At 50.2% G+C, this 25637-nt stretch overlaps 1 protein-coding gene across 1 annotated transcript in view; it reads right to left on the bottom strand.

The window, feature by feature from the left end:
* The window catches only part of CDH26 (cadherin 26), a gene marked incomplete at both ends in the record, with an annotated part of 34424 nt that extends 11215 nt beyond the window's left edge, over positions 1-23209 (bottom strand). The window contains 10 exon segments of the mRNA XM_082743030.1: positions 128-275; positions 3276-3542; positions 4820-4890; positions 6758-6902; positions 7097-7105; positions 7109-7263; positions 9224-9371; positions 13925-14086; positions 15723-15827; positions 23147-23209. Coding sequence (XP_082599156.1) covers positions 128-275; positions 3276-3542; positions 4820-4890; positions 6758-6902; positions 7097-7105; positions 7109-7263; positions 9224-9371; positions 13925-14086; positions 15723-15827; positions 23147-23209 — 1273 coding nt within the window.
* Positions 23210-25637: the final 2428 nt, after the last annotated feature.

Raw genomic sequence — 25637 nt, 5'->3', positions numbered from 1 at the left:
GCATAGTGCGAAAAAGCTTTATTTTATTTATTTTTCCCCGTTGTGGGGAAAGACTCTCACTAGTGTCATTTCCCCTCGGGAAGCAAGGAAACACGTCCGCCTCCCCTGATTTGGGGTAAACACTTACCATCGTCAACAGCCTGCACGATGATTATGTAAAAGCTGTGATTTACATAAGGGGGTTCTCGGTCGATTTGCTGCGTGGTGGTAACTGTTCCTGAGAGCTCATCAACGGTCACCCAACTGGCTGGGTCGTAAGAAGGAAACACATGCAACTTTTAAAATTAAAAAGTCACATCAAAAGGCAAATTGAAATGTATCACAGCAGACACAGATCCTATCATAAGCAAAATGGGAAATTGTAAGTGAAATCATACAGAATTTGTCTTTCTGCGACTGGCTTATTTCACTTAGCACAACGCCTACAGGCTCAACCCCGTTGTGGCGTACTGAAGACCGTCCTCGCTTTTCAGGGCTGAATAACATTCTGTCACACGTATATACCACGTTGGGCTTATCGGTTCATCCTTCGGTGGATGCTTAGGTGGCTTTGGCATTATAGCTATCGGGAATAATGCAGCTAGAACAAGGGCGTACAACTATCTCTCTGAGCCCCTGCTTTCACTTCTTTGGGCGTGTCCATACCCAGCAGCGGACATGATGGATCTCAGGGTGTCCTACCTTGAATTTTTTTGAGGAACTACCGTACTGTTTCCCACAGTGGCTGCAGCCGTTCCAGCCTCTCCACATCCTTGCCCACACTTGATTTCCAGTTTTTTGGTAGTCTCCATCCTAAACGGGTGTGAGCTGGACTTTGATTTGCATCTCCCTGCTGCCTAGTGCTGTTGCACATCTCTCGTGTGCTGGTTGGAGAAGCGTCTGTTCAAGTCCTGTGTCCGCTTTTAGATCAGGTTGCTGGTGTTCCTCTGGTGTTGCATCTCAGGAGCTCTCGATATATTCTGGAATTAGCCCCTTCTCAGTTACAGGACTTGCAAATATTTTCTCCCATCCTGGGGGTAGCCTTTGTACTCCATAAGAGTGTCTTTTCATGCACAAAATGTTTGGATTTTCATGAGATCCAATTTGACATTTTTGTCCTTCATTGTCTGTCTTTGGTGCCACATCCAGGAACTCATTGCCAAGCCCCGTGTCATGACGCCGTTGCCCTGTGCTTCCCTCAAATGGTTTAATGTTTTTGGTCTTACAGTTGGGTCCGTTTTGAGCTCGTTTTTGCATATGGTGTCAGGTGACCTGTTTGTGTATTTGGATCTTCAAGTGAGTCTCTTGCAGAAGGCATAGATTGGAATGTATAAAATCCTGCCAGTCTCTGTCTTTTGATTAAAGAGTTTAATCCATTTACGTATGAAGTAATTCTGACAGTGAACCCTTCATCACCCTTCTCCTTTCTTGTTAGGTGTTCTGTCTCCTTACTGCTTTTCCGTTTCATTCACACACCATTTCCGGGCTTTCTTCACATCCCCCTTTAGGTCTTTGAGCATTTTTAAGGCTGTTGTTTGAAAGCCTTCATCTAACCGATCTGCCATCGTGTATTTTTCAGGGACGGTTTCTGATGATCTCTTGTTTTTCCTTTGAATGGGCTTTACTTTCCTGTTTCGTTGTGTGCCTTGTGGTTTTTGGGTTGTTTTTTTCCTTGAACACTGGGCATTTGGCTCTCATGTGGGACCACTGAGAACCAGATTCTCCCCCTTCCCAGGGTTTTTTGTTTTTCCTTATCGTTTTTATTTTATTTTTGTTTGTTCATTGGACCATCACAGGATGTCTCTGTGCTGAGGATCAGCCTCTCAACTCAGTGTCCTCTCAGGCCTTTCCTGACCCTTTCCCTGGGCACGCTGGCCACTCTCTGATTTTCCTCATACATGTGGTGGTTGTGGAATGTCCAAGATTTCAGTGTCTGGCTCCCAAAATAGGAGAAAGCAAACAAGGGAGAGAGAAGTGATGGCACCTGTCCGTCCAATCCCTGAAGACACTTCAGCTGGTGGGGGAGGGGGTCTGCCACATTGGGGGAGGGGCGCAACCAATGGCTGCCTTCCTCTTTGCACCTCTGGGAATGAAAGCAGCAGACAGTGAGCAGTGCACACATCCCTGGTATTTCAGGACGGAGGGTTTTTGCCCACTCTGGCTCCTGCAAGCTACGTTGGGCCATTCCAGGAACAGGTGCACAGCTGCCTGCCACCAGCTGAGGGTAGGGATGCATTGCTACTATTGTGCTCAGAGCCATAATTGACCAAAATTACCTGCAATTTACCATCCAAGCGTTTCTCTGGCAGCTGCAAGCCTTCAACAGACTCCAGAGTTGCAAACTAGGTACGTGAGACAGATTCTTCCAGTGCAGTGGTCTGAGTGGAGAGACAGTCCTGGTGCTTCCCACTCTGCTGTCCTCCTAGGGATTATAGCAAGTCTGTGGCAAGACACGGAGCAACCCAGGTGTGCGCCCTCAGGTGAGGGGGTGAGCACAGTGCGGGCTGTGCAGACCACGGCACATTATTCAGCCTTGAAAAGGAAGGAAGGTCTGCGTCTGTAGCACACTACCACGTGGACGAGCCTGGAGGACGCCACGCTCAGTGAAATACAAGATCACAGAAAGACAAATACTGTACGGTTCTCTTCTGCAAAGCACTTCGAGTAATCAGGTCGACAGAGACAGAAACGAGCATGGTGGTTGCCAACGCCTGGGGAAGAGAAATGGGGGGGGGGTCTTGTTTCATGGGGACAGTTTCAGTTTTATAAGACCAAGAAGTTCTGGAGACAGACGGTGGGAATGACTGCACAATATGAATGTGCTTAACGCCCCTGAACTATACACTTAAAAATGGCTAGAATGGTAAACTTTTTGTTAAATATATTTTACCACAATTAAATTTAAAAAAAAAAAAAAAGAAGAAGACAGACAGAAAGAAAACAAAACTTCTGTTGTCCAGAAGCCAGGGGGCTGCCCTTTGGTAAAAAGGGACCTAGAAACACATGAATTATTTTAGTACAAGGAAACCATATAAAAGCGATATGTGCTAAGTGCAAGGGGACATGAATGCATGAGCTCCCCTGTGTGGGGGGCAGGGATCAGAGGCAGCTACAGAAGGAAGGAGGCTCTGAACGTGGACCAGCGGGCCTTCTCCTGGTGGCTTCTGGTGTTTTCATAACTGGTGGCGTCAACCTCACCCACCCGCCACAGGGCAGGCGTCCATCAGGAACGCCCGCAGGTACCTGGCTGGTTCCACTGAAACGACCCCCTCCTCATTCCTCTCTTCTCACCTTACCGGGCCGGCCGCCCTGCCTGGATCTGCAGCATTGAAAACTCCCTGCTGAATTCCAGGCCCAGCGCCATCGACCTCGCCGACGACAAAGCTCCGGGGGTGAAAGGCTGGCGGGTCGTTGGCGTCCGTCACCTGCATGCTCACAGTGGTGCTGGCCGCCACCCCCCACCCCGGGCCCCCAGACCCGGCCCCCTCGCGGGGGAAAAGCAGCTCCTCGTTCTCCACGGCGATGACGAGGCTTCGTGCAGGGCGTGTTTCATAATCCAAGGGCTGCGGGACCCAGAGACAGGGTTTCGTGAGCACCTGCTGCTTCCCTGGGGAGGGCGCTCCGCACGGGGCCGCACACACTCAAGCGTGTGGCTTTGCGTTTTATGTATTATTGACGCTGTCTCTGGTAATGATCAAAAGGCAGTTGCCGGCCCATTTTCAAATCACTTACAGAGTTCTGTTTTTTGGGGTTTTATTTTCCTCCCCCTCTCTGGGTTGAAAAGAGCCACCATCCATCAGAGAGTAATGAAAAATGCAACAAAAACCATAACCTAATGAAACATTAATGTGGCAACTCGGCTGCAAAAAAAGAAAAAAAAAAAAACCACAGGAGCTTAAGGAAATACAGAAATTAATGATCACAGTTGCTCAGGGTGCAGAGGAGGCAGTGACTTAAAAGGACTGAACAGCTAAGAATATGTGAGATATTCCGTCCCGGCATCTGGCACGGAGCTCCCCTGAGCCTTGCTGTTCACAGCACTGTTGGGGCCCATGGGCGTCTCCCAGCACCCTGTTCCTCCGACAGGCAGGAGCCCAGACCTCGCCCCTGACCCTCTGACCCAGGCCTGTCTTTGAACCTGATCCCAGGTTGACTCGCCCACCCAACCCAGGAGCACCGGTCACTCCAGGGTCTAACTAAGAGCAGTGGAGTGACCACCTTAGTCAGAACCCCTCCTCCAGCTGTGTGACTTCGTGAAAACAACCCAACCTCTCTGGGCTTTGGTTCCTTGTTGGTGAAAGGAGAAAATACTACTTTTCGGAGGGGCCAGCTTGTCCTCAGGCACACCAGGCAAAGCGCCAGGAGCCCACAGGACTTGTAGGGGCCCAAATATACCTTGGAAGGACTTTTAGACTCCAGAGGAAAAACATGAACTCTCTGGATGAGAGAAAGTGTCTTAAAAATTTTTATTTGAATCTATATATATCTATTTTGCCTACTTAATTATATATATATATATATATATATTTCCATTTTGCCTCAAACAGAAAAAATTAAATGTTGAAGAACTTGGCACCGTGTCAAAAGTCATTTTCAGTATTGGTATTATTTTGGTGGGAGGAGCCACGAAGGCAGAGGGGCCAAGGGCCTGGGGCAGCTGGTGGTCCGGACCCAGCCTGCCCTCCTCACTGGGCGCCACCTCATACACAGCACACCCCAGCTCGCGTGCTTGGCACCCAGCACCAGCTCCCACCTCGCTCCCGGGACTCCTGCGAAGACGGGCCCCGACACTGCAGCTGCCTGGCAGGGGCATCCCCCCACCGACCCCCGACGGCCTTACCTTGATCACATTTAAGATCCCTTCATTGGTCTCGGGGTCATTCAGAATGTCAAAATGTCCCTCTTCGTTGCCTGTGAGTGCTCACACACTCGGGCTTGTGCGGCCTTCGGAAATCTGAATCCTGTACTGGGGGAGGCAACCGTTGTGCCCGCACCGTGGAGGTAGAGACACACAATTGAAAAAGGAAGCAAGAAAGAAAACGTAAGCCCTCCGCCCAGGAAGCCCTCTGCTCTGGAACTTGATCTCGAGCGATCTGAAGCGCCACCTGATCTCGCCCACACCGCAAGCCTCTCTTCCTTCTCCCAATGACTCGTGTCTGCAGCTGAGCAGCTTTCAAAGTCCTCTGAACTCCAACTCGATGCACTGTTTTCCCAAGAATCTTGAACATCATAACGGACACCCAAGTTTATGCTGCTAAAAAAAACCTAGCTCTTCTCAAAGAGAACTCTGATGGTGGCTTAGATGAGGACAGTCATTTTTCTAACATATGTAGATCTGTAGTTTGTTAGTCCTCTCGGTGACAAGATAATTTCTCGTTGACACATACGTGGAAACAGGGCTTGTTTTCCCCACCCTCGGTCTTGAGAGCAGAGCTTTTTACTAAGCCAGAGAAGGATTTCAAAACAAGTTTCAATATGTTTCAGTTATTCTGTACTGCTTGGCAAAGTGTTTTCATTTGAAAACGTTTCAGTTTTTCTGTATAATTTTTTTAAGATTTTATTTTTTTTTTAAAGTAAGCTCCACACCCAGCATGGAGCCCCGTGTGGGGCTCAAACTCACGACCCTGAGATCAAGACATGAACTGAGATTATGAGTTGGACCCTTAACTGACTGAGCCACCAAGGCACCCCATGGGTGGGGTGTACAGATTTTACATTTTTTTTCAAATGATACTTTTTGAAAATAATTGTTGGTAGCATTTATCAATATTCAACAAAGGCTCCAACGTGCCAGATTCTATCTTAGGTGTGTGAGCGGGATCCTCAAAACTCCATCCCCAGGGAGCAGATGAGTGTGTGTGTGTGTGTGTGTGTGTGTGCACGCGCGTTCGCGCACGTGCATTGGGTAGGGACTGTGGGTGGGATGTTGTGTTAGGGATTGAACTCGGTTGTTGGGAAAGGTCTCACTGAGAGAGGTCAGGAGAAAGAAGTAAAATGGATATTTTTCTTTTAAAAAATGCAAATGAAAGAGCAAAAGTCATGAACTAGGAAACCAGTCCTGAGTGTTTTTAGCAATCTTGCCTATCTCAAGGGATGCGGCATTTCCAAATGATCTGCAACAATGGGTTCCAGTGCTTTCTTCACACACGGGGATTGGCAGCATGTGAAATCCCGTGTGGAGCCTGATATAAAAATCTTCACTATTCCAGAACTCCAGATGTTGTATGAAAAGCTCAGGTCTAGCTTCTCACCCCAGCGGCAGGCCTGCCCTCCAGGGGATGCCGGGCATTGGCAGCAGACATTCTGGGCTCTCGTGCCTGGGAGGTGCCCCCGGCATCTCGTGTCTCGTGGGCAGAGGGCAGGGTTGCTGCCCAACATCCTGCAGAGCTCCGGGCAGCCGACCCTGACCCCGCGACCACGAACTCCCCGTCCCCGGTCAGTCGTGCGGACCTGAGAGACTTCCCTGCCACGCGAGCACGGAGTCCTTCTCTCCCCGGTGCCTCGGCGTCCCCGTCGGTAAGACAGACACCGCGTGCAAATCCCGGCAGTTCCAGACGAAAGCACGCACGGGACCGCTCCAAGCACAGCGTTCGGCTCAAAACAGTAAAAGGACACGTGAGCTCACAAGTCCGTTACTCAATGATTCTCTATCAGGTTGGGGGACGCCTCCGTCTAGTTTGAGTGATCTTGGAGAGCGACCTGTATCCTGGGGGCTACGGAGAATTCCCTCAGCGGAGCTGAGCCGGGGACTTGGGGTCGGGGATCTAGCATCTCGGGCCGTCCAGGTGCCGAACGTTCTCCCGGGTGAACGTGGGCCGGTGGTTGCTGCCTTCTTGCACGTTCACGTGAACCGTGGCCGTGGACGTCAAGGGAGGTTCTCCCGAATCCTTCGCTCCAACACGCAGCGTAAACCGCGGAGCAGTCTAGGTGGGAAGGACAGGAACAGGGCAGCCCGCACTACAGCAAAGGGAGCTATTAACAAAGTAATAATGCAGTATCGCAGATTCAATAGCAACGCCAGCCACCGAGCGTTTTCCACTATAAACATAAATCTTAAGCCCAGGCTCCAAGATCAAGAACACATCTCATTTTTTCAAAATCACAAATTCCACATAAGCTCATAATCTCAGCACCCTGACAGCTGCATTTCTCTGCTAATCGGGTCAGTCTGGAAGCTGCTTTCTTTCAGCGACGGCGTTTGAGAAATAAGGAAGTAAAGGACTTGAGAGTTTGGAGTATTTTCTTCATCCGAATCAACTGTTAACATCTTGAAGATAGGTTGACCTGGAAAGAATTGTTTTAACATTTACTATCGACCAAAAGCAGCCTGACAAACCAATGGAATGATGCTTCTTTGCTAAATGACATTGAGACATCCCAAAGAATGGGTTAAATATTTAAATATAAAATCAAACTGTGGATATGCTATAAAAAAATAAAGAAGGATATTCGAATAGTCAAAAGAACTTTCTCTTTTTTAGAAGATTTTGTTTATTTACTTGAGAGAGAGAGAGAGAGAGAGAGAGAAAGAGTGAACATAGAGGGAGAGGGAGAAGCAGACCCCGGCTGAGCAGGGAGCCCAACATGGGACTCGGACCCAGGTCCCTGGGATCATGACCTGAGCTGAAAGCAGACGCTTCCCCGACTGAGCCACCCGGGCACCCCTAAGTAGTCACGAGAACTTTCTAATCATGATTGCAAATGCAGAAGACGTAAGGAGAGCATTGACAGAGCACACCGATTTTAAAGTCTGTGCCAAAAAGAACTATGTAGACAAAATGTTAAAAGAAATGATAAACCAGAAAAACATATTTAAAATATATATGGCAGACATAAACACTTTTGACAGAGAGAAATCACAAGTAGATGGAGAGGCAGCCAGAGAGAGAGAGGGAAGCAGGCTCCCTGCTGTGCAGAGAGCCCGATGCGGGACTCGATCCCAGGACCCTGAGATCATGACCTAAGCCGAAGGCAGTGGCTTAACCCACTGAGCCACCCAGGCGCCCCAAAGACATAAACACTTTTAATACCGAATGAGAAGGTTAAAATCAAGAAGAAAAATGACAAGCACCCAAACAGAAAAGGACAAAGAAAGGAACCGTGCATCTGTTCGAGACACAGAAGTGGATAAACGTGCGAGCATTTAATGATCAAAGACGGGCCGTGTGCCAGGTGCCCTCAGATGTTGCCGGTGGGCGAGGAAAGCGGAACCCTGAAACTGTGTGCGCAGTCAGAACCAGCCACTCTACTCCTCTAAATTATGACCAGTGAATCATGCTTCAGTGGACACAGATTTAGCTCAAAGATGTTCACTGAAGCATATTTCGTGAAGGTAACAAAAAGTGGAAATAGTGCATCCATGTCTAACAACAGGAGATTAGTTAAAAAACCTTAAGCACATCCATGAAATAAAATATTACATAATCAGATGCTGAGGGGGTACACGGTTAGGTTACAAACAGTAAATTTGCCTGTTTAGAAAAGAAAATTCGTAAGTATACAAGAAAAAAACATCCGCACATTTGTAAATATTTCATATATATTCATATACATTTTGCACTATGATAAAGATGAAAAATGCATAATTAATTATATCTAAAATCAGAGAATATATACACGTAGATAAATATATAGTGTGTGTACACACACACACATATAAAATTCAAAGAAAAATACTGAAAGAATATAAACCAAAACATGGATGGGACTTACCTCTAATTGGAAGTATTAAATATGCTCTCTAGTTCTGTCTTAATTTCTTGGAATTTTTCCAAATTTTCTGAAGCCTCTTTTGTGAAATAAATAATGCTTTTCTGTTATGAAAGTAGATGCCCATTCTAGTGAGACTGGTTTGGATTTAAAGACTCACAGACTCTGCAGCTCAGAAACTCGAGATGTCACCCCATTGCCATTTGCCCGGAGAGAAGTTTACAGAGCTGTCCAGGAAGGCACCGTTCCACTCGCCTTTCTCCCTCAGTGCGTCTGGCTTATTTGAGACCGGCCTTCACATACCAGCTCTTGCAACAGACACAATTTCCATCTCATTTTATTGCCAATACAATACAACTCTTACAGACCTCCAAGCATTCTGCTCAAAACCAGAGCCCGCCACCTTTGGGATGTGTTCTGAACAGTGACATGTCTCCCAAAAGACAAGGAGGATCGGGCACCACACCAGCATCGACGCAGGGGGACCAGAGAGGACCCTCGGGGAGAGGAAGCCCTCGCATCCGGTCTCACGCACCTGCCATGTGATTCTCCTTCACACTGATGTTGAATTCCTTCTCAGGAAACTGGGGTGCGTGATCATTCACATCACAGATCCTAATGTTGAAAACCAAGGAATTATCCAAGAGCTTTCCTGTAAGGTGATTCACGACGTCAAAGTAAACCCGGGAAGCAGAGAGCGGAGTTGATGTTGTGGGATCGTTTACTTGATGGCCCGGTACGTGTTACTGTCCTCGCATGTTCTGCGTCCTCTCCTGCACGAGCTGCAAAGTTGCTGGGGCCAGAGACCTCACTGCTGACCTTCACCACATGACCCCGGGGACTGAGCACAGTGCTGGCACGGACGAGGCGCTCAGGAAATATTAGTTGTGATCGGGTTCTAATCTCAGTCTTTCTACCCAGGTAAACGTAACCACCTTGTTCAGGAGCCTCAGTTTCTGCTGTTGGTGCCGTGGTGAGAAATACAGACACTGAACAATACTGCAGAGACGCCGTGGCGAGCAGACATTAGAACTTCTGGGGAAAGGGAACTGAAAGGAACCAGCCCAGCTGTTGACATATGGTGGGTTCTGGAGTGGTTAGTGATGTCACTTCTGGGCTTGAAGAAGGAGGGTCCACTTGTCTCAAACATGCCTTGAGAAGTCTTTCCTCTCAAAAGGTCTCAAAGCTACACTATGGGCTTCTCACTTCGGTTTCTTACGAACTTAAAAAGAAAAGAAAAAAAAAAGAGGAAATTGGGTCACCTGGGTGGCTCAGTCGGTTAGGCATCAGACTCTTGATTTCGGCTCAGGTCGCGATCTCAGGGTCAAGGCACCCAGCCCTGTGTGGGGCTCGTGCACAGCTGGGAGTCTGCTTGGGATTCTCTCTCTCTCTGCCCCTCCTGTCTCTCTGTCTCTCTGTCTCTCTCTCTAAAATAAATAAATAAATCGTTTTAAAAGGAGTAAATTAGAATCAAACAGAAAGAAGAAAATAATAAAGATGAACACAAGATACCAGTAAGATTCAGAAGAGCAAAACAAAGTCAACACAACCAAAAGCTGGTTGCCTGCCCATATACAGTTTGGTATCAGCTTGTTGAGATCGATGCAAAGGTCTGCTAGTCTTTCGAGTAGTCTAGAGAACTTACAGATAAATTTGGGAAGAATTATGCCTTTATTACTCAATCTTTCAATCCATAAATACAGTCTGTTTTTTCGTTCAACTAGGTCTTCCTTGGTTTCTTTCATTTGTGTTTTATAGCTTTGAGTAAACAGATCCTACACAGATTTTAGATTTAGGTCTAAGCACTTCATTTGTTTTGGTGATATTATAAATGATACTGTTTTTAAAACATTGACTTCCAATTATTTGTCACTGGTATATACAAATACAATTGATTTTTATATATTAACTTTATTTCCTGGGACCTTGCTAAAATTGATTTTCAAATGTTAAAAATAGGCAAAGGATTTGAACAGACAAAAATCTTTTTTTCCAAAGATATACAGATGGCAAATAATTCCTCATTCCTTTGGCGGTTTCTTACAAAACAAAACATCCTCTAACCGTGCAAACCAGCAATCATGTTCCTTGATATTTATGCAAAAGCGTTGAAAACTTACGACCACACAAAAACCCGCACACAGATGTCTAAAGTGGCTTTATGCATAATCATCAAACACGGAGGCAACCGAGATGTCCTTCAGTTGGTGACTGGACAAGCTGCGAGCCTCCAGATGGTGGAGCATTATCCCGCACTAACAGGACCTGCGGGACTCTTCAGTGCACCCTACTAAGTGAGGGAAGCCGGTCTGAGCAGGCTGTATACACCCTGTGTGACTCCAACCATGTGACATCCTGGACAAGGCAAAATAGGGAGACAGCAAAAGGATCAGGGCTGCCGGGGGCGCGGGAATGAGGGGTGGATGGATAATGGAGAGGCTGGGGGAACTGTGAGGGCAGTGAAAATACTCTGTGTTGTACTATAACGGTGTATATGTGTCATATACAATTTGTCCAAATGCATAGCGTGGGCGGCACCGGAAGTGAGCCCTAATGGGAGTGTATCGTAAATATATGTGATATGTGTGATATGTGTTGTAAAAGTACAGCAGCGATGCGCCACGTTAGTGAGAAGGGGACCTGTGGGGTGCGGCAGAGGGGGAGCAGGTGCTCTGTACTCTCCACTCTCCTCTTCCGGCAACCCAAAACAGCTCTAAAAAGAAAGTATTAATTTTAAAGAGTCCCCACTTATAAAATAAAAAGTGGGCAACCATATGTATGATTTATTTTTGTTTTTCTAAATAAGGAACACCTCGCAAATTTGCCTGCCATCCTTCCAAGGGGCGATGGTAATCTTCTCTGGACCATTCCAGTTCTAGTCTACGTGCCACCGAAGTGAGCACCATATATATATTTTCCAAAAAATAATTTATCTATTTATTTGAGAGAGAGAGAGCCAGGCAGGGAGAGGCAAAGGGAGAAGAAGAAATGTCTCAAGTAGATGACCCACTGAGCGCGGAGCCCGCTGCAGGGCTCCATCCCAGGACCCCGAGATCACGACCTGAGCCAAAATCAGGAGTCAGACTCTTCACCCACTGAGCCACCCGGTATATATAACAGATGTTACGTATTATATATTGGGACCCTCCATAATTGTTATATGTTGTCACCACAATATCTGTATTATATATTACATATATTATGTACATTATATATTACATGTGTTATGCACATTATATATCATACATACACATAATATAATACAAATACATAATAATATATACATAAAATATGTGATATATGATAGAACATACATAATACATGTGGTTTACATGCTAAAGTAAATCTGATGCGACTTGCCGCTGAGTCTCTGCTGCTCTCGGATGAACAGTGGTTTTATTTGTAGAAAGGTGAAAAGACTGTGGGGGGTCAGCGCTGAGGCCGGAGTTCAGAGTCCCAGAAAAAGGAATGAGCAAGAGGGACACCACGCACGCGGAATCATTCTCCAGGTGGAGGACGGTCTGCTCTGGGAACAGTGCTTCACTCGGCGCAGCCCAGATTCAAGTCCAAGTAGCTGTGGACTTGGCTACATCAAGTCCACAGCTACCCAGAGCCCAGAGAAGGCAGCTTCAGGTCCTGGGGGTCTCGGCCCCCGCCAGCCTCAGGCAGCAGCCTGCCCCTTTCCCCAGAGCCCATGGGGTCTCTGCCGCACCGACCTCCCTGGGCCTCTTTCCTGCAGACTTGTCGGCTTCCCCTCATCAGCCTCCACCATGGTGGTCCCCACAGCTCTCCTGCAACAGTGGCCGGGGCCCCAGGCTCTCCGCGGTTAGCTGTCTCCTGTCCCCTCAAGACCACTGAACTGGTCTGTTCCAGGGAATGCAACATACATTTTTAAATTTCTGTGCAAGCAAATTGGCTTCTTGCACACCGTCTCCGCAGGCTCCTGTATAATTTATGGCCGCGCTGGCAACTCGGCTCCAGAATCACGCGGACTTCTGGCTCTGACACGGTGCCAACTGCAAGGCTTCCACTGAAAAATAAGCGCCGCCTGTTTGTTTTGTGTTTATTATCTTATAGTCCATTTATGATCCTAAAAGCCACATCGGAGACCGTCAGTTCTCTGGGAGGCCTGGGAGGCCCAAGTGCTGTTTATTCTTTGACAAGACGCTCAGAATTTCCGGGGACTCAGAACTGCAGCGGGGAAAGGAAAGGTCACGGATGTCGTCTGCACTTGGAAAGGGTTTTCAGCCTTTTGTTACAGACTTAAGATTTACATCCTGGGATGTAACGCCATACATACACCGCAGTGTGGTGGCGTTGGGGGGGCGCAGGCGGGGCGTACGACCACCGATATGACAGGGCAGGTCAGGTGCTTTTGGCCACAGATGAGCACACAGGAGAAAAGGCAAACACACTGGACGAGGCCCCTTGTACGCGTCGGAGCAAGGAGGCGGCGAGGAGTGTGTCAGTGTGAAGCGCCGCCGGGGATCTGGAGGAATATGGAAGACTTAGCTGCGTGTGTTTGTATCCGAAGAAACTGAGCATGTTCTGATATAAACGGGTGAGATCATGCCCAGCGACTCAGACTCCCCCCTCTTCCGGCCGCATCGCATCTTGCGGCAGTGCTCGGAGGCCAGCGCGGCGTTCTCACAGGCTTACGGAATTATCAAGAAGTGAGCCCCTCCCCGCCCCACCCCCACCTCCCAAACACAAGCTTTTTGTGTTTTGGCTCATTCTTGTGCCCCAGGAGCACAGCAGTGCTACTGGGAAGGCCCTTTTGCCCACCCTTGGGCCGACTTTGCTTCTAATACACGCTGGCTTTACGCACGGCCGCGAGCCGGTAGCAAGCATCCTTCTGCAGAGGCAGGTGGCTGAGCTGGAGGGCCTGGCCTGGGTGGTGTCTCCATGACCCCCGCTTAGCCCACTCTTCGCAGCCAGCAACTCTGCTCATCAGCCTGTTTTTCTGTCTTCCTTGCGAGTCTGATCGTGCTGGGAATCCAGTCATTAGAAGGAAGATCTGGGTCAGTTCCCATACCTCATCCCAGCGTCCAGAACTTTAAAAGGACGTTGCAAAATCAGCCTGTTCGGCCCATCCGTGCTGTAAAGCTGCCATGGCATCATGGGCAGGCTCCCGTGACGTGGCCCATGGGCGGCTTAACTAAGGCCTGCCGAATATACCGGTCCTGCCACAGCTTTACCGTAAGCCCAAGCTGAGAATGTATCAGATGTCAGGTACCTTGAAAGACGGCGTGGTCTCCCGGTCGACAGGGCGGTGAACGTACACTCTTCTGTTCCTGTGATCTTCTATAGAGAACAAACCAATCTCCGGGTGCGCGTCCACACCCGGTCCACTGATTAAATACATTAATGACATGATGTATGACATATCGTTGAACAGCTACAAGGGAAAAAGTAATGGGAGAAAAGAGAATGAGAAAAAACCACAAGGCACACCAACTACGAAGGCCGGGACTCAGGCATCTGCTAAGCCCCACGCCTCGAAATCGCTCACCTGAGGGTTTATCTGAAGGAAACAGAGAGACGTGCGAAGAGGCAGGCGTGAGGTTTGTCACAGTGGGCCAGTGGGAAGAACACACGTGTCCCTCCCTAGGGAAGAATCCCAGCGCAGTAGCCCCTCCACGGGGCAGGGCCCCCAGCCGTCAGGACTTAACACTCTGCCCCAGAAAGGGGGCTGTGTCTCACGGGTAAACCAGAAGGACAAGTTGCAGAACAATACGCGTAGAGTGATCCCGTCTTGTCAAGGTGGACTCCCCTTGGTGAGACTCTAGAGAACTCTCTGGAAGGGGTTAACAGGAGTGATTCTCTCAGGGAGAGGAAGAGCACTCGTGCGGCTAACACGGAGAAAGGGCTTAGAATGAGCCAGCGGACTCTATGCCTTTCGTGCCCTCGCCTGTTTAATCCTTAAAACAGCCCCACAAGGTAGGTCCTCTCGTTGACCGCACGGTGAGAAAGAGCGAGGAGGTGGGGCTCCCGCAGCAGGGGTGTGGGGCACCTGTGGTATGAGCCCACAGCGTCCCCTGAACTCTTGGGAGTGGAGAGTCTGAACCATTGAGTCTTGAAAACATTCTTTTTTTTTTTTATAGCAGGCATCTACTATTTTTATAAATGCTGCAAAAATAGGAGTTATTTTAATTTCTTTCTCCAGAAATCGTAGGATGTCGGTGCTGTCGGGACCGAGTCACTCAGCGTGTAATTCACGGGTCCACAGGGTCAGGCGTGTCACGGCAAGAATGACATGGGCCACATGCGAATATTCTGGCATCCCAAGATGGTCGCATGATGGCTTCGACCTCAGACGGAGGGAGACAGCAGGGAGCGGGGGGACCGTGGGAAACTCAAGCCCATCCCGTCGCTGCCGTGTGGAACGTAGGCTCCCTGTGGGCAGACCTTCGGACTGTCGGAAAGCCTCTAGAAGTACAGAATTTCTAGTACAATCTTCCTACCAGTTCCATGTCATTGTGGTAAAATACACACAACATGGTATTTTCCACCTTCATCATCCTGAAGCGCGCGGTCGGGCGGGACCAAGCGCACTCATGCTGTCGCGTGGCCGCCACCATCGGCGTCCGGAGCGCTCGTCATCTTACCAAAGGGACACTCTGTCCCCCTCACACGGTAAACCCCCATGACCTCCTCCCCACCGGCCCTGGCAGTCACGGCGTTTTGCTTTCTCTTTAGTTTTTCAAATCTCCCTTTTCCCACCACCTCCCAGTCTCTGGTCACTGCGGGCTCCTTATTTTTAAATAATACATTGGTGTGGGCCAAAGAAAGCAGGCCGGCAGGCTGGAGGGAAGCAGCCCTCGTCCCACGGGACTGATGCGCTAGCGCACGCTCACATGCGGGGACCTGCCCGAAGCGCCCCGGCCGGGTGGAGGTAGAGCAGGTTCTAGAAGCCAGTGCGGCCTTCCTCTGCCCACTGCACTCCCCGGCCTCCCTCGCACGTAGCTCTTCAACACTCGTTCCTCCTGACAAGGGGAGGCGTGCCTACAGAGGGGGCGGGGGGCCCTCCTCACCTCCGCAACAAGTTTGGGAAAGGGTGCTTGATCTTCCTCCTCCAGCTCCAGGGTGGTAATAATCTGTCTTCTCTTGGATCGCCGTAGGGGCCGGTGGCTCTCTCCCTAAAATTTCAGTGACGACCATGAGGATGACGGCGAGGTGATGTGACAAGCACAGACGGGCGTCCTCACAGCTGCCTCCAATGCTTAGAAATTTAAAATGCCAGTTCTCTTGACAACCGTGGAGGCGTTTCTAGACTGTGGGCCACCCCCTGATTTTACACGGATCCTGAGATCGTATTAAAGATCACATTTAAAATCATTGCCTGCCGTGTGCCAGCGCCTGCCCAATGGCAGACACACCCTCAGCCGCTGAATGGACGAGCAAGGCCCTCCCTCCTCCTGCCCTCTGTCTTTCCGAAATAGTCACTGGGGACGTCTCCGTTCAGGGGTGATGGGCCTTCAACGTCTCTTCATCAACTATTCTCCCTTCCAACAGGGAGAGACTCAGACTCAGACGTTGGGCTCAGAGACTGTCAGGGGAGGGACCACAGGGTTTAACCAACTACTCACTGCAAGCAAAGTTGCTTTAATTTTAATTTAAAATTAAAATTTAATCTACATATTAATTTTTATCTACAAACATGTGAGCCTTTTCAAAAATTGTAGTTGACTCTTGAAACAATGCGCAGCTGGGGCACTGCCCCCAGGGGTACCCAAAAATCATCGTAGAAACTTTGACTCTCTCCAAACTTAACTAACTGCCTACTGTTGACCTGAAGCCTTATCGATAACAAGAGCGGTCGATTAGCACATGCTCTGTACGTTTGTGTATTATATACCGTATTCTTAGCATGACGTGGGCTACAAAAAAGACAACGTCGTTAAGAAAGTCCATAAGGATAGAAAATACATGCACTCACTAGCCCTGTCCTATAATAAATCAGCATATGAGTGGACCACGCACTTCGAACCCATGTTGTTCAAAGGTCAACTGTATTTAATTAGAAAATGAGTTGCTGATAAGAACCACAGGAAGGAAGTATTCGTAAGGTGGCCTGAGTTCCTAACAAACATGGTTGCCTCCCTGGGCTGTCCAAAGTCCACACACTGGATGATGTCAATCCCATATATTTTAACTCCATAAAGAGGAAAACAGTGAGGAGGAAGCTCTGGGCCAGTGCCGTGCGGCTGGTGTCTGATGTTCGCAGATTCTTCATATTCTAGGAGCCATAAAAGCATCCACTACAACTCCCTAGCAGTCCCTCAAGATTCCAAAAGGCCACATCTGGTTACTAATTTATTTTCTGCAAACTGAACATCGACCAGGAACTAAAAACCTTGAAACTGCAATCAAATCTGAGTCAAGTGTGATCTCACTTAGTTTATGAAGACGGTGACTTCCAAACCCCACATTTGTTCCATCCATAAGATCGTCCTCTTCCTGTTGGAGGCTGTTGACGCTGTTGACCTTAAAAATACAAAGGGCATGAATTAGTAAGGGATACACTTATCAGACTCATGTAGAAACTGCCTGAAGACACAAAATCTTCTCCAATGAGAAAAGAGAGAGAGAGAAAAAAAAAAAAAACCTTAATGGATAAATATAACTTCTTGCTCCTGACATCTCAGGTCACACTTACTGCTTTTCCTGAGCGTCTGCAGGAGAACTAACCAAAAGAATTCTCACAGAGTCTGGCCGACATCAGGGACACCTAACTCAACTGTACGCAGCACAGGGGGAGAGCAAACTGTGCCGGCGGTGAGCACGGTGAGCTTACGGCAAGTGCGGAATAGCACCGGGCTTTAACTGGTGGAGAGAAGCAACTGGGCTTTTTTTTCCCTGTTTCCTCTTTTATTTTTTCCTTATTTTTAGATTTTATCGTATCATAATCAATAAAACAATAAAACTCAGTACTTTTCACTTACATGGTGATCTACATCAAGAATTATGTATTATTTACGTTTCAACACGCCCCAGGACAGCCGCACGGACACGGCGACACTGTGGGTATAGAGACAGGCAGTGCAGAGTGTGTCACAAGGACACGCAACGAGCTTGTGCGGGTGTGTTGACGCCTGTGGCTCTCGTCCAACTGTTTCACTACGGGGGTAGCCTTTCAGCACCCGGACAGGGGACAGTTTCTTGACTCATCCCCCCCCCCCCCGGGGCTGGTTATCCGGATTACTTATTCTTTGTTTTCGCTTAAACAGAAATGCCGCGGTCACAAACATCCCCGCGCGGAGAGGAAATTTCTGGGGAGTCAGGCCTCCCGGTGGGGTCCGCCGGAGGCCTGACACCACCAGAGTCCTCAAGGCCACTCGCTTGCCTCCTCACACCAGCGTCCTGTGCTGATTTTCCTCTATGACATCTGCACGGATGGGACAGATGGCTGGGGCCTCAGCCCCAAGGAAGGCAGCAGCGCCAGAGCCGCCGGCATCCCTGCGTCCTCATCCCCACACAGGTGCAGGAAGAAGGGAAGGAAAAGCCTGTTGCGTTTAGGAATGAAGTAATGGGTGACCTGACTGGGTTGCTGACGTCCCCTGAGAACCGATGAAGCAGTAAAGGCCACCAGCGTTACTGTCCTGTGCCGCCAGGATGCGCGTCTGCAGGACTGTGCGGGACTAGGTGAGACGTGCGCGTGAAAGCCCAGGCGGCCCCTCGGGGCAGAGTCTCAGCGGAAGCAGCGGGGTGCTGGCTGGAGTCGCCGGCTGAATGGCCCACATTTTTATGGGACAGCATTTTCCTTGAAAGACTGACTGCCGGACTGTGTCGCTCAGGATTGGGCACTTGCAGATGGTGCTTCGACGGTAAACGAGTGAGCCTATCGCTTCAAGAGGGACTGTGCGGGGAGTCATGTTGCCAGTGACAGAAGGGAAGCATTCCAGTCAAAATTTAGAATGTTGGAAAACTTACGTCTGCTACCATGGGCTTGACTGCTTCCCAGAACTTCCAGATGTTTCTGGTGATATCCGTGGAGATATTAATGAGTGATTTTCTGATTTTGTGGAATGAAACCTGTCAACACTTAGAAGATCTGCGCAACTCCACGAGCCGAGAGTTTCCTGCTGATTAACGCACGACGTTTCGAAGTCATGCACAGGGAAGGATCATCCAAAACGCGAGACAGACAGGCCGCTGGTTTTGATGTAACAGAGCACAGAAGGTTTATGAAGATGTGTTCAGATTGTTCAAACATGCCACTTGTCAAGCTTTGGTGTATTATCAAAGAAGGATATCCACAGGTATCTGCTCAAGGTCATTCAAATATTCCTCCCTTTCCGTACGCATACATGTGTGAGACCAGAATTTCTTCAGGTCCTTTAACTAAATGACATTTACAACAGACTGAGAGCAGACTCGGAGAGCGGAATCCGGCCTTCCTCTTTTAGAACAAGAGATTTGCGAGAATATAAAACAGTGCCACTCTTCACGCTAAACAGAATTTCTTTAAAAATATGGTTATTTCTCATAAAAGCATGTGGCATCCACTCACATGTACTGGGTTCAGTATCATCTTTAACGAACTGAGAAAAACTTACAACGTCCCAGTCTCAATTTCTGGTAACTCGTAGTAAATATATCCCACGCCAGCAGGAGCTCTTTGGGCTCCCAGTGATGTGATGTGTGTGAAGGCGTGCTGAGAGCAAACAGTCGGACCCCAGCTACTCTAGGACCAGGCCTCAGTCTCCGGGACAGGGTGAGGGACCCCCCTTGGTCCTGGTCATTTTGCACCCATAAGGGTCCGTCCTTGCTGTAGGGCACACGGTGCCCGATGGACTGGGTGTTAGCGGTTTCACAGAAAATGAACACACATACCTCGTGTGTCCTTCCCCTGTGGCCCGTCACCCTCCTGGTGGGGGGTGGACATCACCAGCTAGTCCTGTTTCATTAACATCAAGACAGTGATGGTATTTGTTTCCTGCTACGGGCTACATCTCTATTCACTTAAAGGAAAAGAATTTTTAAAGTCTTGGAGCTCCAAAATCTCAAACATCGATTTATTCAGACATTGAATGCTTTTTGATTCGTGTCAGTGGTTTTAAATAAAGGGTCTAACCAGGTATGTGATTTTAAAATGGAGAAAATTGCAGTTTTTGCAAAAGAATGAATAAAGTCATTCCGTTTCCAGCACAGATCTATTCCCCCAGGTGAGCCCAGCCCTCTAACAAGGAATATATCAAGATTTCTCCTCATTGCTGGCCTCAGTTTCCCCTTCTGTAAATGAGGACTTCAAGGACACTTTCCACACACAAGCTTCTGTGCTTTCACTCTGCCAGCGCCTGAATAGCTCAGCCAACAGCCACATGAGAGTGCGGGTTCCGAGCTTTGCACACCTGACGCTCTGTGTGTTTCACGTCTCCCCCTCCACGCACGTCTTGCAAATCAGGTGATCACGTCTGGCTGTTGCAAGTAGAACAGTAAAAGGTTATATATGCCAAAATGACTTTGTAAGTGTGCTTATTATATTTCCCATCCCTGCCAAGTTTAGGTAGTTGGTCCAAAGAGGATGCCATCCAAACGGTGTAGTAAGGTTTCTGTAAAGTGAGGGGAGAAAACTTCTTTGCGGCTGGACGTCTCTGACCGCAGTGTCCCCCTAATGTTACAGGCCAGGCGGGCATCTGGTTGCAAGGGTCACGCAGACATCATCTGACAGGCAGTGCTAGGCGTGGGGACATGGGACCAGGACAGTGCAGGCTGCCCTGGTCGAGTAGCCAAGACGTCGTTGGAGAGAAATAACTCAGGTCCAGGAGGGCTTTGTGTCTGTAGTAGATGCTAAGGAACTACAAGGTCCACGTGGAAATAATTCTGTCCTGAAAATATTTCATTTTTTATTGCAAATTTGCATTCAAGAAGGATTTTTTGAAATAGAGTTATAATTGGTGTTTGCCATTGTATTCGCTGTAAGGTGTGCAACATCGTGATTTGGTATGTGTACAGAATTGCAAAATGATCAACCACAATAAGTCTACTTAACATCTGTCAACACACAGAGTTACAGATTTAGTTTTCTTGTGATGAAAACTCTAAAGATCTACTCTCTCAGCAACATCCAAGTATGCAGTGTGGTACGGTGAGCAATGACGCCACGCTGTGCGCTTCCGGTGTCCCAAGCTATCCAGTGTGTGGCTCTCGGCCACGGCAGCCCTAGGAGGTTAATCAACTGCCCAGGTATGTTCTCTGTACAGAAGCTCTGGTGATCTTTAGAAGTGCAGACCTCATCATTTCTCTGGGTCCCCAGGGCTCTCAGGACAGAGCCAGCCTGCTCCGTCCCCGCCGAGTGCCCGGCTCCATGCCCTCCGCCACCCCCCGGCCACACCATCTCTCACCTTCTGCATCCCACTAACTGTTGTTCTTGGATGGATGTTTTGTAAATTAACCAGGCAGAACATCGGTGCTGACAGTTTTTTAAAAATAATTCAATTTAGAATTTCCCAGGTTAAAAAATAGCAGCGACGACATAAGAGACTTTGCTCACTGTCCGATTTCATGGTCTCAAACCCTCCCTCCTCTCTGATCTTGGAAGCCTGCCGCAGCCCAGAGCAGAGGACTCAGGAATCCTCAGGACCAGAAATTGCCTTACGAGCAGGGCAGGACTCCCCTTGCACGGCCTATCACCGAATCTGGATCCAAGATGAAAACCTGCAGGGAAGCCACAACTTTGTCACTTGCTCTATGTCCCCCGGACGGCAAAGAGGTGGGGTCTCAGAGGAAAACTGTTGTAGATAGAAGAGCACTCCAGCAGGATGGGGCCTGGTGCTAAATGCGGAGCTCAGAGGAGGCCCCGTGGGCACCCGTTCTGGATGTCAGAGGCGGTTGTAAGGCAGCTCTGTGGCCAAACAAAAGGAGCGGAAAGGAATGGGTTCTTCAGAGCCATTTCAGCAAGAGACTGGGCAACAGCGCTTTGCCCTGTTGAGGGTCCAGGACGGGGATTGCTGGAAACACCTGATTCCTGACCCCAGAGCTGCTGTCCTCTGTCTTGCTTCCCTGGGATCGGTCTAAAGCTGCTTTCACCAAACGCTGAAATGACCACCCCCGGTCCACTCCCCACTGTGGGCCCCCCCTCAGCACGCCCTCAGACACGACTCTGCCTGGCTGGGCTCTGCTAATCCAACAGGGAAGAGGAAAGGACCTGCGTGTTCTGGCAAGCCCCGGTTAGGGGCAAGGGCAGGAGCAAGGGAAGTAGGGGGACAGGCTTTGAGTATTAAAAGGGACTATTGACAGGACTGGACAAGGCTGGGAGATAAAGTGAGAGTATTGCCCGCCTGAGGACATTCGCCACTGGAAGTGCCAAAGGGGACCGAGAAAACTCTCCCAATGCCAAGCAAGACTGCCAAGCACGGCCCTCGCGTCAGAAGCAGAACCCCACGGGAACATGTGGGTCACACACAGGGTGCCCCCACTTGGTTTACTGTCCCATCCCCTGCATCCGACCCAGAGCCGTAAACAGGCGCAGCGTGGGCACCAGAGGCATGTCGCCAGACCAGAAGGACACCGACACACGGACACGCCGGCCAAGCCCCTCTCGTCCTTCACCAGGACAGGGAGAGCAAACATCAGCTCCACTTCCCGGCAAAGAAAATAAGGTTTAACAAGTGAGGCTTAACGAGTTAAAGCAGTAAGGCCAGAGCCGCCCCTCAGATCAGCTCTGTCTGAACCTCTGGGGGAGGTGGCCGGGCCTCCGGAGTGCGACAGCTCCTGAGAAGAGTCCACGTCAAGCCAACGTTGAGAACCAAGGTCAGTGGTGAGCCCAGACCACCAGCGGGGGTGGACTGGCCGGGTTCAGATACTAAGCGGCCCGGCCCAGACCAACAGCTGGCCCTGGGGCCAGCCACTTCGGGAGAACTGGACACAATAGCCTTGAGCCCGCCCCTCCCTCCGTGGAAAGCTGTGGCACTGGTAGCCTGTCAAGTGCAGGTCACGGTAAGTCCCCACGGTGCGCCCAAACGCAGCAAGCCCACGCGTGTCCTGACCTTGATTTCCCCATTCATCCTTCTGTCTGAGCCATGGCCAAGGGCGGGGGCCGGGGGTCCATCCCCCGACCCTCGGTTTGCTCAGATCGTCTCAGTCTTATGTGAGGTGTGCACAGAAGTATCCTCAGAGGTTTGGGTCAACACAAACCTAGATAAAAATGGCGTGTGCTGTATGAACCAGTGGAAGATGAGTCCCCTTAGCCCAGCCCCAGCGCGGCCCCAAACAGGTTGCGATCCCAGACCTCTCCTTCGTATATGTTCAGGAGCCCCGCTGCCCGAGGCCCACTACGTGGGGATCCTGGGCACCCCACCTGCCCACCTCACAGGGCATGGCCAGGGCACCCTTTTTGGTCCCTCCCTCAGGCCGTCACCCCAGCAGGGGCACAGCCAACAGGAGCTGTGCGTTTAGTCATGGGCCTTCCTGCCTGTGGGCCCCAGCCCGGGTCCTGGCACCTGCCCCAGCTCACCTCCAGCAGCAGCAGCAGCAGCACTGGAACCAGCAACAGCGAGCTGTGGCCCCTGGAGCCCATATTCACGTGGGGAGGCACACAGATGACCACAAGCCCCCCCACCATGGCCGGTGTCCCCCACAGCCAGGCTTCTAATCACCGATCACTTCCTTCCCAGCCCAGGTCTCCTGCCCCTGGCTCCCTGGTCTTCTCTCTCCTGTCCTCTGCCCCCAGCCGCACTTGTATTTATCAGAGCCGGCTGGGCTGGGCTGAGGCTTCAGGTTTAACCTCACGGTGCCGGTCGAGTTCCCAGGAAGGGTGTGGAGAGGAACGAAGCCTGACCCACCTCTCGTGCACACACGCGGGCTGAAACCTGACCCCGGCGGGTCACCCCAGCCTGCGGAATGTGACACCAGCCCCTGTTCTTGCTTTGTGTGTCTTTCATTCCAGCTCTCAAGGCCCCATAATCTCTGTCTGAAGTAGGATGTTTTAAAGACTTTCTAATAACCCCTACGCTTTGAAAGGAGAGCAGTGGGAAAGGACTCCAAGAAAGAGGGACTTGATCAAGGAAAGAAATCCAAACATTTTCACTTTCCAGAACACCAGCGTCCTTTATCCCAACCATGGGGTAACGGTTGGGCTCAGGGCTCTCAGATTTCTACCCAAATCTCTGCCCAGCTTGGCTGACTCTGTCCTTGTGACTTTAGGATTGAAGGAGGAGGGAGAGATGAGGAGAGACGCCCTACGTGGGGGGGACCTCTCTGTGCCAAACCGGGGGTCTGTGCACTAGAATGCCAGGATACAGGACTCTACGCAACCGACACTTAAAGTGGCGATGATTGACTTTAATACAAAATCGGAGACCCATTAATCTGACCACCTGGACGTCATAGCCTGTCACCACACCACCTTGTTTCACAGCGGAGAGTTCTTGGGCAAGTGGAGGGGGAAGCCTTCCTTCCTGGGCGTTCACGGCTCTGTGAGATGCCCCTGGGTGTTGTCATTTGAGGAGATCATCGTCGTAATCCGAATCAGTAGCTTATTATTGGAAAGAGTAACAAATGTAATTTTAAGGTCTCTATTTTTCATGCCCAAATAGAAGTGGAATAATAATGATCTATTGGACAACTTCACGCCTGTTTTCAAACTGGGTATTTCTATTCCATGGCGGTCTACGGAAAGTTTGATCAAGTTAGCATCGTTCATTCGGGCTTTACAGATCAGATGAGCTAACCCCTGTGGAACGAAAGGAAGATGCAGGGAGGGCAGCCATCCCAGGGCCGTGCTGGGGAGGACAGTGCGCCGCCTCCAGAGACGGGAGGGGGCTGGGGATGCGAGTGGGGGGCTCTACTTCTACATTTCTTGCAGCTGAAAGAACTTGGTCTTTTCATGATTAGAAACAGCCCCGTTTTCAACATCCTCAAACGCTGAAAAGTAATCGAGCAAGATGTCGGCTTCCCCGAAGGCCGCCCTTCTCTGGCTGGGCACAGAGTGGCGCTGGGCTCCCTCTGCCTCGGGGCATGGCTCAGGGGAGGGTGAACCAGAAGGCGCCCACCTTCCCCTTGGGTCCTGAACCTCTGTGACTGCAGAGTCTAGTGGCACGCACTGATACCTCGCAGCCACAAGGTGGCAGCTCCCAGACGCTCGGGACCTGAGGGACGGAACGCAGGTGCAGGTACTGGAAAGGGAGGAATGAGCGCTCAGGCCCCAGACTCACAGCCTCACCTGGCCGGACCGCCTCCCCCTCCCGGGATTCCCCATCACAACACGCACACTGGGAGTGCTGCCGAGGACTGACTTTGTCAGGCATCATCCAGGACAGGGCAGGCTCCTGCTCACGCCAGGCTCCCGCTCAGGGTCGTTTTTCAGGGTAAAGGCAGCTTGAACGCGCCGCTTCTCCATCTCAGCAGGGAGAAGCACCCGGCACAGAAGGCTCCTGCTGGCCCAGGGATCGGTGAGTAGGACCTTAACTGAAGACGAGGAAGCGTCACACGCAGGACGCTCTAAGATGAGACCCAGCAATTAAGACCAGATGCTTCAGGACCCACAAGCCATGGTGGAACGGGTCCTGTCGCCCCCTTGCCCAGCTGGCCCTCTGCCACGGCGGCCATGGACGTGAGGGGTCTTGGGGCTCGGGGTCGGCTGCTTTCTGTTCCTCTGTTCCCCTGACTTGCAGGAGCTGCCCTGCCCACCCCCCGACCCCACACACTGGGGAAGAATGGGAAACTTTCTTTCCATTTCGGGAAGTCGGTGGGTTGGATTTTTCTAGGGTAATGAGTGGGAGTGACTGCCAGGCTGGGCACCTGGAGCCTCATTCTGGCTCTGCCTGGACAGTGGTCTGGTGGACCGGCCCACACAAGGAGTTGGGTGCCAGGGTGGACAGCAGGGCCTGGAGAGGGTGCAGGAAGAGGGCCCAACGCTGCCTCTGTCCTGCAGGCCGGGAGACAGAGCTTCCCATGCTGGTCAAGTACATGTCAAAGGGGTTGTTGTGGTGTGACCCCTCTTCCCG

Source organism: Mustela nivalis, assembly GCF_964662115.1.
Source record: "Mustela nivalis genome assembly, chromosome: 8".
Classification (NCBI taxonomy): Eukaryota; Metazoa; Chordata; class Mammalia; order Carnivora; family Mustelidae; genus Mustela; species Mustela nivalis.
The sequence above is the reverse complement of the archived record's forward strand: the minus strand, read 5'-3'. Positions and strand labels throughout refer to the sequence as shown.